Raw genomic sequence first — 13,663 nt, 5'->3', positions numbered from 1 at the left:
TTTTTTTTTTTTTTTTTTTTTTTTTTCGTAGTCGTGTAAGATCCGCCAAACGTGACGCGTGAGGGGGTGGTCGGGGGGGGGGAGGGCACACACACGTAGCGCAGAACAGTGTGGGAGAGTACCGGTAATCGCACGTGACGCCAGCCAATATTCGCGAATTTTCGTGCAGTCAATCCGAAGAAACGACGTGAAGACAGAAGAGAGGAACAGAAGAGATCAATAGAATTAAAAATTGCGTTAATTGAGATTATCAATTATTAGTCTTACTGACTACAGCTACATAATATATGCGACTAACATGGATTGTATGGAGGAATGTGGATGTCTACACTAAAGAGATACGCTAATAAGCTTCATTATTCCGACTTTTTGCTACTGGGTTCTCTAACGCTACGCTCTTTAACTAGCTTGAGTTTAATATCTAAGAAGAAGAAAGATTTATCGATCGTCAATTTTATCGCTGCGCCTTATCTCTCAGTACATAATATATCTCGTTATACAATAAAAAAATCGTTTGTTTAATTCGGTATTATAAAAAATGTAAAGATTGCACAATAAAAATTTCATTAATAATTTTGTCCTATAAAATCAACTAATCGTGATTACAAATGTACTCAATAAATTAATTTACGCCTGAATCGTTAAGGAGTTACAGCATTAAATTGAGGACGTAAATCTTTCTCTTTGCGTAGTTAACATTCACATACGCAGCAGCATATTCAAATTTTCATCATCGGGCTAATTAAAACTATTCCGGAAGTATTTTTAAAGTTTCCAATAGACCTGTCGCGAACGGATAAATTTAATTGCATCGATTCCGACACTTTGATTAGTTATTACTACTAAAATAAGAGAACTATCTATAGTATTTTTACACGAAACACAAGTGCCCTTCAAACTTTTCATAATTCTTGAGAGAGATGTAACTCTCTTAACATATTGTACAATGTTACTGCGTATGTGATTATAATATAGACTATAGAATAATGGTTGTTACTAATTCATAAGTGATTGCAAAGATTTCTTGCGAAAACCACGTCGGCAAAATTTTCACTACTCTTCAAGATGAGAAGTGAACATCACCCGATGGATAAAGGTTTTCACGGAAATGCAGAATGTGAAAGGGCAATAATATAATATCAAGGATAATTAGATGTATCTGCTCTTTCTACACAAAAGCCAAAGTATCCTTGAATAGTTGATAGTTATAACGATAACATCGCGGTTACATCGTTATGTTACTAAACTTAATATCAGAGTTCCCTTTATAATATCCGCATCGTGACCGGAGAAACGAAATAGTCGAAGTATTATTAGACATGAATCTCCCGCGAGCAACGAGTCTCAATTATTATTCAATGCGAAGTCTCTTCTGATTCATTGATGACGTTTCAAATTTATGAAATGAATTTTGAAAATGAAGTATCTATTTATGCAGTTGTCTTTTTAGCACAATTAAAAATCACGACGATTTATTTTCAGAATTCACTCAGCACGATTAGATCGCGCCTATGATGTTACAATTAACTTTTGATTCAATATTAGGATATTGTGTTATTACTCTGTTTATAAATAACATTATGATTACGTTTGCTTATTAATGGGCAATTGTGTTGCTGCGTTAACCGCGATGTATTACAACTATCAAATCTAGACGCGTAATAACAACAGCATTCAAATACTCGATAATACCAATTAATTGCATCGAAAACTTGATAGATGCTGCAGAATCCCAATATTCAAATTTTCGAAATTATACTGCATCGTACTGTAGTAACAATTGTCCACTGCTAAAATCAACGAAAGCTGTATATTTGATTTGCTACTTTACATGTTAGCGACATATTGAGGTATATAAATAGTTCATAATGGCTAATTAATGAATTTTCATAATAAACATGCGCGTTCTATAAAAGCAAAATATATCGATGTGATCGAAAAATTTTAATTGTCCCTTTATTACGTTATTAATAAGCATTTTTTAAACTGATAAATAGAATTTAAAAATTATTAAGAAAGAAGATCGACAGCGACGGTAGTAACAATTGAAACTGTAGCGTTGCAATAATAAATTTGGAATTTGTAAAGAAATTTCGTTAGAAATTGCGAAATAGAGTTAGAAATTGTAAAAATTGATTTGTAAAAAATACCAGTAGAAATTATGAGGGAAAACTTGAAATAACAGAATTCATCAACACGCATATTTTGGGTACGCAACAGCAGTAAAAAAAATCTCTTGATCTCTAAAACGCTTCAATGCATTAAAACCGCGCTATCGGAAATTGCTATCGTACAAAAGCAACAATGAAAAAAAAATATACAAAACGTATGTCGAATTTATCGAGATGATTGCATTCAATTTTAAACAACGTACAAAAAAGAAATTTCGACATTCGATGTTAAGCAAAAAAAAAACGTTCGTTTTGATTATTTTCCTTTATTATGATTATTCAATGCCAGGAATTAAACCGCGTTACACGACGAGGTCAAATCGATGCGTCTGGAATTTTTCCAGCTTCTCTTTTTCATGCGACCGAAATAGTATTGTTACAGATTCTTATTTTTCTTTCCCTCGCAGACACACTGAATTATGTAAGCAGATTAATGGTCCGACGTAGTTTCGACTAATTACGCTCTCTTAATCCTCACGTTCATAATTCTATCGTGACGTCAAATCCAACAAACCCTTTTGTTGCATATAACACATCATTCGCCGCGAATTGTGTAATTACACAAACCGAGCAAAATCGAACTCCACGTCAAGCGAGCATCAAGTGGTTAGTATAATAGCTAATAAACTTTACCCGGTAGCTACTCGCACGCATTGTTCATTTATTATGCCAAGTATGTTAATAAAACGTAGCCTCCATTCGTCTGAAACATAAACGCGTGCTTCACTATAAATTGATAGAATTCGCATTTTGAGAAATATGTTTTTTTGAATTGGTTAGAATTGATCTCAAAATTAATTATAATTTTAAATTTTAATAAATTAATTCATTTAAAAAGAATAATATCAACATTTATTTAATTCAGATTGTATAATCAAAGCGTGAAAAAATGATTTATAACAAAAGCAATTTCTGCGTAAAAGCTTGTAAATAAAATTCATTTAATTGACGTATCCAACTATCAAAGCATTTCAGAGAAATCCGATTTTTTACTGTGTTGCGTAATATATTAAAACGTATATCGCAGTATATAATTGTTTAAATTATCTTTTAACATTTATAAAATACCAGAATGTATTTCACACGATACTAATACAATAATAAAAAGAATAATTTAATAAAGATTAACAATATAAAATAATAGATGCACGATAATATTTTCCTTAGGTTACTTGTCATAGATTTTTTACAATGTCATTTGTCATATTAATTAATATCAACAATTCAATGAAAGATAAAATTAATAATATTGTAAATATTACAGAAAGTTTATTTAAGTGAGAAACAAAAAATTATTAAGTAACAAAATTTAAGAATATTTTATCGATTAACTGATATTTTTTATATCATTTTATATCATTGATAACAGTTTAATTTTTTAATACTTAGAAAATAAATATTTTTATATTATATAATTCTATATATATTTATTTAAACAAAATTGATTTTTATTTCTCAAGCAGCACTTTTTAATTTTCATTTAATATCTCATTTAATCCATATTTCAATTTTATACATTTTTCATCTTATAAATAATTTTATAAATAATTCTTCTAAAAAATAATTTCAGTCATTACAAAACAATACATAAAAAATTTATTATTAAATTGATTTTTTGTATAACAAATGCGCATATATCGTGCAAATCTTAATTATCAGAAAACTTTTTTTTTTAAACATACATAACATTCCAGTATGTATTAACATCCTGCGGATTTTTCTATTTGTTAATAATTTTGTAAGTCAATCATCCTACAATTGTTCTTTGTTTAAGATTGCGCCCTTTAAATTCGAAATCGGAAAAGACGAAATTTAAAAGACTGGTCAATCACATATCGAGCTGAAATACATATGGTTAAATGCCGTAACTCGCTCTCGCGAGTGAACCAGAATTCGAGGTATGCTAATAATTCATGGAAATTCCATTACATTTGCGCTTTTATGTACGTGTGTATCGGCATTTCTCGAATTTCGCGTTACTGACAATTGTACGCGCAATATCCAAAAGCCTATCGTACGTGCATAATGGCGATTGCATCGCGTCCATATATATAATGAAGTGCCAATATCGTACGTAGAGTACGGAATTTCGCGAGAACGAGAATGTCAGACATCTAACGCCAGCTCGATCCAATCTTGTTGTTGCAAAATCAGCTTATGTCGCACCCTCGTCACACTCGCGTTCCGCGCAAATCGATCCAGGTGATTTTCGATTAGGTATTTTTCAAGATTTAAAGATATTTGTATTTTATTTAAATCAGAGGATCGATCCGCATTCATAAAATATATCTCCCCTCCCCGCCCTCTTCGATCCATTTTAAAATTATTGCAAATCCCATACAGTATAGATCTCTAATGGATGTCCTGAAGACATCCATAGAACTCTGAAAGTCTTTAAAATATCCGTTGAAGATCTGTGATGTAAGGGATTATACATTTCAAATAAGACAAAGTTCGAGAATTTGTCTTACAATTAAATTAAAGAGGAACATTAATATCAATCCCTTTCTTAGCTGATTGAGTATTGGAAAATTCATAATATATATTATGTATGATCGATCCTGTGAATAATTATATTAAATCTCTTTAGAATAATCCAGTATTTAAGATCTAAAAATGAGATCTACAAAAGAAAATAATTTTATTATTGTAATTTACGATTAAGTGCGAGTTTCTCAAAGAAATCGATAAATTTTGAATTTTAGTAAGTACATTTTATCTGAATGCACTTAACGTACATTCATATATATATTAATATTTATATAAATTACATATAGATAAATTTAATATAGTTTTTAGAAATTTTCAGCCATCGTAAACAACAATTTTATGTTATATGCGCGTAAGAGTTACATATCTCGAAATATTCGCACGAGATATCGAAAAATATCTCGCCTACAAGAATCTTAAAATCTCTTCTTTCTTTTTTTCAACAGAGGAAAATTTCTAAATCCTATCGAGCGTTCATTAGTTTGATAAATCAACCCGGAAGGGTTTCTCCGGCCTCCGCGGTTTAATTTGCACGGTGCCGACGTGGCCGCGGGCGCAAATCATCCGCTGCGCCGACCGGATACGGTATACCTATGCGTTACCTGAGAGCACGCGTGCTGCGTCGGATGCTGCGTGTACGCGGCGTTTGCAGCCGCACACACGCCGGTGCCAGGAACTTTGAGTTGCTCCTTGTAATCGGGCTGGTATGGCAGCAGCATGCGTATCTTGCCCCAGCGATTGAAGAACAGAGCTATCGCTCCCGCCCAGACTATCAGCACTAACACTACTATGCCCACCTCGACGCCGCGGATCTGCGAACCAAGAATTTGCGTCCTCTCGATTATCAGTTCGCGGCTCAGGACGCAAAAATAGCCAAGATTGCTTCAATTTACGGCAATTATAGCGACGACGATTCTCTCATTGAGAGACTCGCCGAGAGACTCGTTAAAGATGAGAGAAGGATTTATTTAGAATTTATTTATTATCGCTCATCGTGTTTATAATTGATGCGTACTTTGTATGACAAAAGAAATAGGGTAACTGTGTTTTTGTGTTTAAATAAGCTATAAAGAAAACTAACACAAATAAAAAAAAAAAGATTTTTTTATTGAATTAGATTATTAATATATATGATAAAGATAATATAATATTTTTTAATTATTAAAGCATAGTATGACATTACGTCACAATTTAGAGAGTTTAATAATACCGCAAGATTTTAAGTTCGTGCCTTGTATTGGAGCTGAGAGCGTTGTATTATAAATGTTTATTGGAATTATAAGTAATTAAAATAATGATTGCAGTATTAATTTAAACAATTAGTTACATTCATTATCTGTTTTAGTAACTATATGTTAAAATAAGTTAAATGAGAATAAGCATATAAATTGAAGCATATTAATGAGTCAAATACAGGTAGATACATAAATTGAGACACATTAATAGGATTAACAAGACTTGGAGAGGCGTATTAATAGGGACAAAACATTTTTTTCATTTTTCATTTTTATCAAAAACATTATAAAGCATTAACATTTTTTAGATTATAATATATTATAAGAAAAAAAACCGATATTAATTTCAAGCAGACAAAATTAAAGCTACAATATTTAATAATTAATTCAGTAATGAATAAGTTGGCTTAAAGTTAAAAATACACTAATAGAGAGTGTTACTAATTAATACTTCGCTAACGAAATACGTCATGCTTTATATGGGCGTAACATAGATTAAAAATTTAATGAACATAGATTAATCATTATTTATATTTATTAATGTATAAAATCTCCTTTAGAGGGAAATAACTCTGTTATTTTTATCGCAAAAGTCACATATTTTATAAGTTACTGTACATTTTACATCTTATTTCTCACATCATTTGAAAATTTTTCGCCTATATTCCATATATTCCATTCCTATATATACAGTAAAAATATAATAATCTTAAAAATCTTTTTTTTTAATGTAAAGAATAAATATTTCATGTCTCTAATTTTTTATAGTAATAAACAATATATAAAGTTTTTATATAAACAATATATAAACAATATATAAAGTAAATATAAAGTTTTTATTGATATAACATATTTATCTCTTAAATACAGAAAACAATATTTAATAATGCACAATAACAACAATATTTAATAATAATATTTAATGGAGTTATCCTTTGATTTCTTTAAAAATTTATGAATATATACTAGATTGTAAAAAACGTTCTGAATTATCCTTCAAAAAGCGATTATTAATTATTCGTTATTTCTAAAATTCGTATGTAAAAACGTTTTTAAAAGTTTTTAAAAGTTTTTATTTAAAACTTTCTGTGACAACTCACTGGAAAAATTACTGTGGCTTTTTTAGAAGAGTTTTTAATTTATACACGTGGCTAAACAGTCCATTGTAAATGAAGGCATTAACCACAGTATTAACTCCACAGATATTAACCTCAGTTGGTGAAGTATTAAAAAAAGACTCATTACTTGCGCATAGGGATTACGCTTTCTCCCGCTTTTGATTAAATTTTTACGCTTTTGATTAAATTTTGACAAAGTTTCACAACTTTGCTTTTGTCTTTCCGCGAGATAATCTTATATCCTAGTATACTATAAATTTTTTGCCTTCATTTATGAGCGATACTTCAAACCTCTTTTGTGGAAAGACATGCTCGGGATAATAGATGAATGTGTAAATATCCAGTTCACGTGCATTGTGTGCTCAGAGAGCAAAATGTAAAAATAAAAATTTCTCTAAACTGGCGCAGAATTTATGCGAGAGTTTTTATTGACAATGGCATCCTATAAGAAATGGCAGACATTCTTCCAACCAATCTATATCTTTTTGATACAGATAGAAGCATCCGCGACGCGCGTATCGAATTTTATTCTCTTGAAAGTTTTTGTTCACGAAGATTTTCTTTTTCAGGAGATATTTGTGTTATAGATCGTTATAGATATAGGTAGGATCCGCGGAAATCACTAAGAAAAGCTCAAAGTTAAACGTCAGTAAAAAGGAATTTTTCAATCTTCTTGATATGCTTTAGAAGAAAGAAATTTATCAAGATATATGTTGACTCAATACTGAAACTTTTCAAAGCAAGAATATATTCTGTTTAAACTTTTCAGAATAGTAAGTTTTCTGTATCTTAATAAATATGCCTACACATGCAACTTCTTTTATTCATTAAATTACCTTTACTTTTTTAATGATTAACCATTTCAAAACAATTACTGCTTCCACATTTTTATCAATAAGTGTTTTAAGAAATTCTAAAAGTATCTATTGATATATAAAATTTAATAAAAACAGTGGTTCATGTTGAATCTACTATCGAATTTTATTTGTCTTCTTACTAATTAGATACTAAAAGAAATAAGTCTTGAATCAACGAACAGAAATGCACAGTAGAAAAATCGTCACATTCTCGCACTGATTTAAAATAACAGAGAAACATCGATGTTGGAGAACTCGGAAAAAAACGAAATATCGAAAGAGAAGCCGAAAGAGAACTGTACATCTGCCTTTTATTCAGCTACATTTTTCTTCCGTTTCTCTAATTCCACATTTCTCGGTGCATGCGGATGTCCTGACTATGGCATGATAAATTGATTTCTCTTTCATCAAAGCAAGTTTTCATTCGTTTTCATGTAATATTTAAGAATATTTCTCCGCCCGACGTGCCGTAACATTTACTCGAACAAAGATTTTTCCAATTGTTCGCTATTATGAACAAAATAAGCAAACTGCGCACGTTTACTCAAACAGCAAAAGTTACGGGAATGATTTGCGACGCGAGATAATAATAATCTCAAACGCGAAATTATGCATGTTTCTGAGAAAAGCAACTTACTTGTATATACGGTTGAGGCTGTTGCGAGGATGGTGGAGGTGGAGGAAGAGGACCACCGGTTACCGCTGCATCTTGCTGCGGGGACGTGCGTGGTGGCTCTGAAAACAACATGATCTCGTTTACATGATATGCCAAATCGCATCATGTAAATTACCACTGTAGGATTTTGCTTGGTACTTTGCGCGTCGGTGTCAGCGTCGGAAAAATTAATACTGATAAGCTTATTTTGCAAGTTAATTTTTGTATGCTGCATATGATTGAAGAGACAGCTATTAAAGGAGCTTAGACGAGCAAAAGAAAGATTAAATTAAAATTTCGAAAAGCTAATTTCTCTTAGAGTTTACTTTTTATCATTTTAATATTCCGACGTTCTAAAAATAAAATTGTAAGCTCTAATGGATTAATTGAAATCCGCTGCTACATATTTTTATTATATAAAAAAAATTGGATACGATATCTATTGCATTTTTCAATATTTTATAAGACTGCAAGCCGTACTGAGTTAAGTTAAAACAAATTTTATAAAAATAATCCATAAGTTAAATTAAAATTAAAAATTCTTAATTACTTTAATGTTTATATATTATTTTATTTTTATTAAATCGTTGAAAAAATAATTATAAAAAATTTGGTTCGTCTTTGTATTTTTAATTAAAATATTCAGAACCTCTTTAAATATTTAACTTACTAAAATATATCTCTAATTGAAGATATGTTTAAAATATATTTTCGCAAACTGCTAAAAAATATTCGTTCATTTATAAATAATAATATTTATAAATAATAATATTTATAAATAATAATATTTATAAATAAGTATCAGAAAAAATTAGAAAAAATAAAAAGTACGTATCCCCAGGAAGATTGCAGAAATATAGTGTATTGCAAAAATACCGTAAAATGCGATACGGCTTGCTGCTCTTTGTGCGGAGGTTAAGGATTCTTCTAAATAAGAAATGAGGAGTGACTACGAAATAAGCGTCATGATAAATTCTAATAATAACTACACAAAATATTAGAAAACTATTTCCCTTTGTCAGAACGCACCTGTCACATGTGACCGTGATGCCGGAGACAGGTAAAGCTTAGGAAGGCAAAGCTTACCGAGTGTACGGAAGACGATCGGTCGGCTTCGAAACTTCTTTCCGGCCCTCACGGCGGTTACGACCAGTTGATATTGCGTGTCAGCCCGAAGGCCGCTCAAGGTGACTGCTTCACTATTTCCCGCGACCACCGCCACCACCCTGTAACTAACCACTTGCCGTTATGATTTCGTCTTTTATATTTACGATCATTTTCGCGCTCTCTTTCAAATGTTTCCACAGAAATAAACATAAACCGTCTGAGAGATTTCTCTAATTCTCTCTGATTATAATTACTGTAAAATAATCATTTCCGTGCTAAGATGGATAAATTAATATATTAAGTTATTACAAAGCCGTAGTATTTTTTTATATGTTTTTAAGATATACTTGACAAAGTATATCTTTTTTATAAAATAAAAAATTAGTTCAGAAAATATATAAATCTTTAATTAACTGGTAAATATTATTTCTATGAAATTAGATATACAATACAATAAAATTATACTAATAATAAAATATACATATTATAATTATACATATTATAATTATATTATTAAAGTAATCTCAACTATTTTCTTCACTAGTATCTCAATTTTATATATGAAAATAATGCGATTTACATTTTCATAATAGCAATACTATTATATTATGATAAACATATTTTTAAGCATGAGTGTACATATTTGTTAATAATAAATAACTGTCAGTACCAATTAGTACATTAACAGTTTGAGAAACATATTTAACGATTATAACCATAATATAATCTCCTATCAGCGATCATTTAACATGCCACCAGTAATCACACATATAATCATTTTTATATACACATTTAATCATTCTTGTTTCGTTTTTATATTATTTAAGAGTAACATATATTTTTTGAGCATTTATACTTCTCAAATAGACTTATTTTTATTACAATAATAGACGAATTTAATCGATTTACTATGTAATTAATAGATGTATGAAATTGATCAGCTTTGATAACGTAATTAATGATTTCTCTACATAGAATATCACAATACACCATCATAATGCGAGATCATGGCGATAATAAAAGAACCCATATCACGTTAATAAAATGGATTATGGTGAAATGAATAGACAAAGAGCGAATAATGAAGGAGAGAAATTAAATGAGATTTATTCCATTCATTTCACATTTATAAGCCACATCAATAGGGAGCACAAAGATAAAGGCATTTTTGCTTAAAAACATTTAAATATTAAGCAAATTATGATAATACATTAATTTTTAACAAAGCGATTTATAGTGGCAAAGGAAGTATAAACTTCTTTTTCATTGAATTACTTCTTATAATATTCTGAACAATGTATCGCATAAAAAGATTTATTTTAAGCAATATATAAAAAGTATATTTTTAATTTATTCTATTCTTTATAATTTAAATTAATTATAATATTAGCTTATTAATATTAGCTTATTAATATTCTTCTTCAATTTAGATCTATGAATTTCTCTAAATAAATTATTTTAGATGATTGATTGAATTATCCTACTATATTAATTGTTATAATAATTCATTATATTTTATTAATATATTTTAATGATCAATATATTTATATATTATAACAATAAAAATCAAAAACAAGACAAGTGAAAATATCGATGTGCATCATTATTCGATAGAGCGATTATCGTAATTGGAGCAGCAGATGGGCATTGAATTTCGAGATATATTCCCATTGTATAAATCAATGATTTGGGAAAAACATAATGGCAAATCTTGATAGAATATTTGCAATATAATAATTTTATAATCTGCGATGAAAACAAAATATTATAACATTAAATACAAAAAATTATTCCAGATCTTTTATTATTGATCTTTTGAAGTTATAAAAAATCATCAGCTTTAATAAATTAATGCGAATAAATAAATGTTAAAATATCTATAAATTTATTTAAAAATGACTATATTTTAATATTGTATGCAATAATATATTAAATCCTAATGGAATATTAAACTGGCTATTTTGTGGAGCTCAATCCTAATCGAACTTTGTGAATTCTATTTACGCAGTTTATCTCTCGTGAATTTCGATACTATAATACTTCAAGAATTCAGAATACAATCTGTGAAAGACGGAGAAGTGCTCCTCTTTCAACAAAGTCATTTTCTTGTAGATTATATCGAAGGTTATCAAAGTGCAACTTCGATTTCATTACTGTGCAGTGGTTCAACAGATTCACTCACATATAGAAAATTCGCTTCACGTTTCAAGTGACAATAATTAAATTGATGATATTAAACGGATCGTAAATAATCACAAAAGATCGAGAAAATATCAGAATAATCTCTGAAATGTTGTCATTCGAAAGTTCTGCTTTGTGTAGCTTATTATTAGATAAAATTATTATTATTAAAATTGCTCGCGTAAATATTGTAGCATATTTCTATGTTATATATTTTAGATGAAGATAAAATAGTTCGTCGAAAGCAATTCGTTTATACAGAAATAATATGATTTTAGTAATCGATTTTAATAATCGAATGAAGTTAATAACAATTTCGATATACATACTGCATTCAAATTACGTATTTATATTTATCTATGTTATGAAGAATAATAAATTGTTTTTAAAATATTAATTATTGATCGTAATTGTCGTTGTAGCATAATAATAGTAATTGTTTGTATTTATTAAAAATAATAATAATATTATTTTTAATATACTGCATATTTTCTAATATATTCAATAATTCAATATATTCAATATTCAATAATTTTGACAATATCAAGTTAAAATTCAGTTAAGGCCAAGCTGTATCCTATAATAATGTTATTCTTTAAATTACAAACTATTGCGTATATATGATCGAATATACGTAACATTAAATATTATTTCGGAAATGGAAAATGTACTGTATATACATACACATATACATATACATATATATATATATATATATATATAGACACAATGCTGCGAATCATCAGAAATAATGTAAAAGTTGTATTCTTCTAAAGCGAACGGAATATAAAAAAAGAAAGTTCAGTTGAACCACAAAGTTGGATCACAAATCAGTTACAGCGCACGTGTCCTGGCAAGTAAAATTTTTCAATTGACCTATTTAATATATTTAATCCTTCTCGTACCTTTTCGTCGTTACGTAAAGGCATAATCTCATCCTTTAAGTACGCGCATGTTGAACTTTAATCCCGTAACACTTGGACCATCTTATCATATCAGAGATCGATGTTATGCATTTGCGCAGTACAAAAGCATTCCTGCCGCTGAACACATTTAAGTAAACGAACGCAACAGACCGTCTGACCTTCTTATGTTCGCGTTTCGCATAAATCAGCAGGACGTATGTCATCAAAAGAAAAAGAATTAATTTTTTCTCCTTAATAAAAATGCTTATGAAATTATTTCTGAATTAAAATCAATGAAATTTTAGAAGCGCTTGCAAATTAAATTTCACACAGAAGAGCAAATATATATAATTACAAATTTATTTTACAATAATATTACAATTTTCAGTAATCACGCGTTTCAAGATTGAAAAAAATAATAAAATTTTTTTGATAAATATTAAATAAATTTTAATTTGATAGAAAATTTTATTCAAGCACTGTCTTTTTATTTTAATATATTTAACGTCGAGTATAAAGTTTTAATTATGTTTTATCATTATTTTAATGATACATTAAAATAATGATAAAACATAATTAAATGTCTGTAAATCTCACAAATCTGATCATTTACCATAAAACATATTTATATCAATAATATATTAACATTTCGAGTTCATCATATTGTGATACAGTAATGTATCATTAGTCTCTAATGAGTTATGTATAGTGTACATAACTCATTAGAGACTAATGATACATTACTGTCTGTAAATCTCACAAATCCGATCATATACCATTACTTCCACATTTACGTAAAACATATCTATTTATATCAATAATATATTAACATTTTGAGTTCATCATATTGTGTACATAACTCATTAGAGACTAATGGTTTGTAAATTTAATATATATAAAATATTTATATACATATATTTGATTTAATATACAAAAAATTAATA

General features: G+C 28.8%; 1 protein-coding gene across 8 annotated transcripts in view; it reads right to left on the bottom strand.

Moving 5' to 3' along the window:
- LOC108686376 overlaps positions 1 to 13,663 on the bottom strand; it is a 117,081-nt gene that overhangs the window by 22,909 nt on the left and 80,509 nt on the right. For 5 of the 8 annotated variants that reach the window (XM_018191676.1, XM_018191667.1, XM_018191649.1 and 2 more), the window contains exons 5-7: positions 9,556 to 9,758; positions 8,509 to 8,606; positions 5,264 to 5,473 (exon numbers count right to left, since the gene is read on the bottom strand). In XM_018191676.1, the coding sequence (XP_018047165.1) occupies positions 5,264 to 5,473; positions 8,509 to 8,606; positions 9,556 to 9,758 (511 nt within the window). The remainder of the gene's footprint in view (positions 1 to 5,263; positions 5,474 to 8,508; positions 8,607 to 9,555; positions 9,759 to 13,663) is intronic. The other 3 variants (XM_018191694.1, XM_018191683.1, XM_018191703.1) reach the window with 3 other exon arrangements.

Source organism: Atta colombica, unplaced genomic scaffold (assembly GCF_001594045.1).
Source record: "Atta colombica isolate Treedump-2 unplaced genomic scaffold, Acol1.0 scaffold100, whole genome shotgun sequence".
In the NCBI taxonomy this organism is placed as follows: Eukaryota; Metazoa; Arthropoda; class Insecta; order Hymenoptera; family Formicidae; genus Atta; species Atta colombica.
The sequence above is the reverse complement of the archived record's forward strand: the minus strand, read 5'-3'. Positions and strand labels throughout refer to the sequence as shown.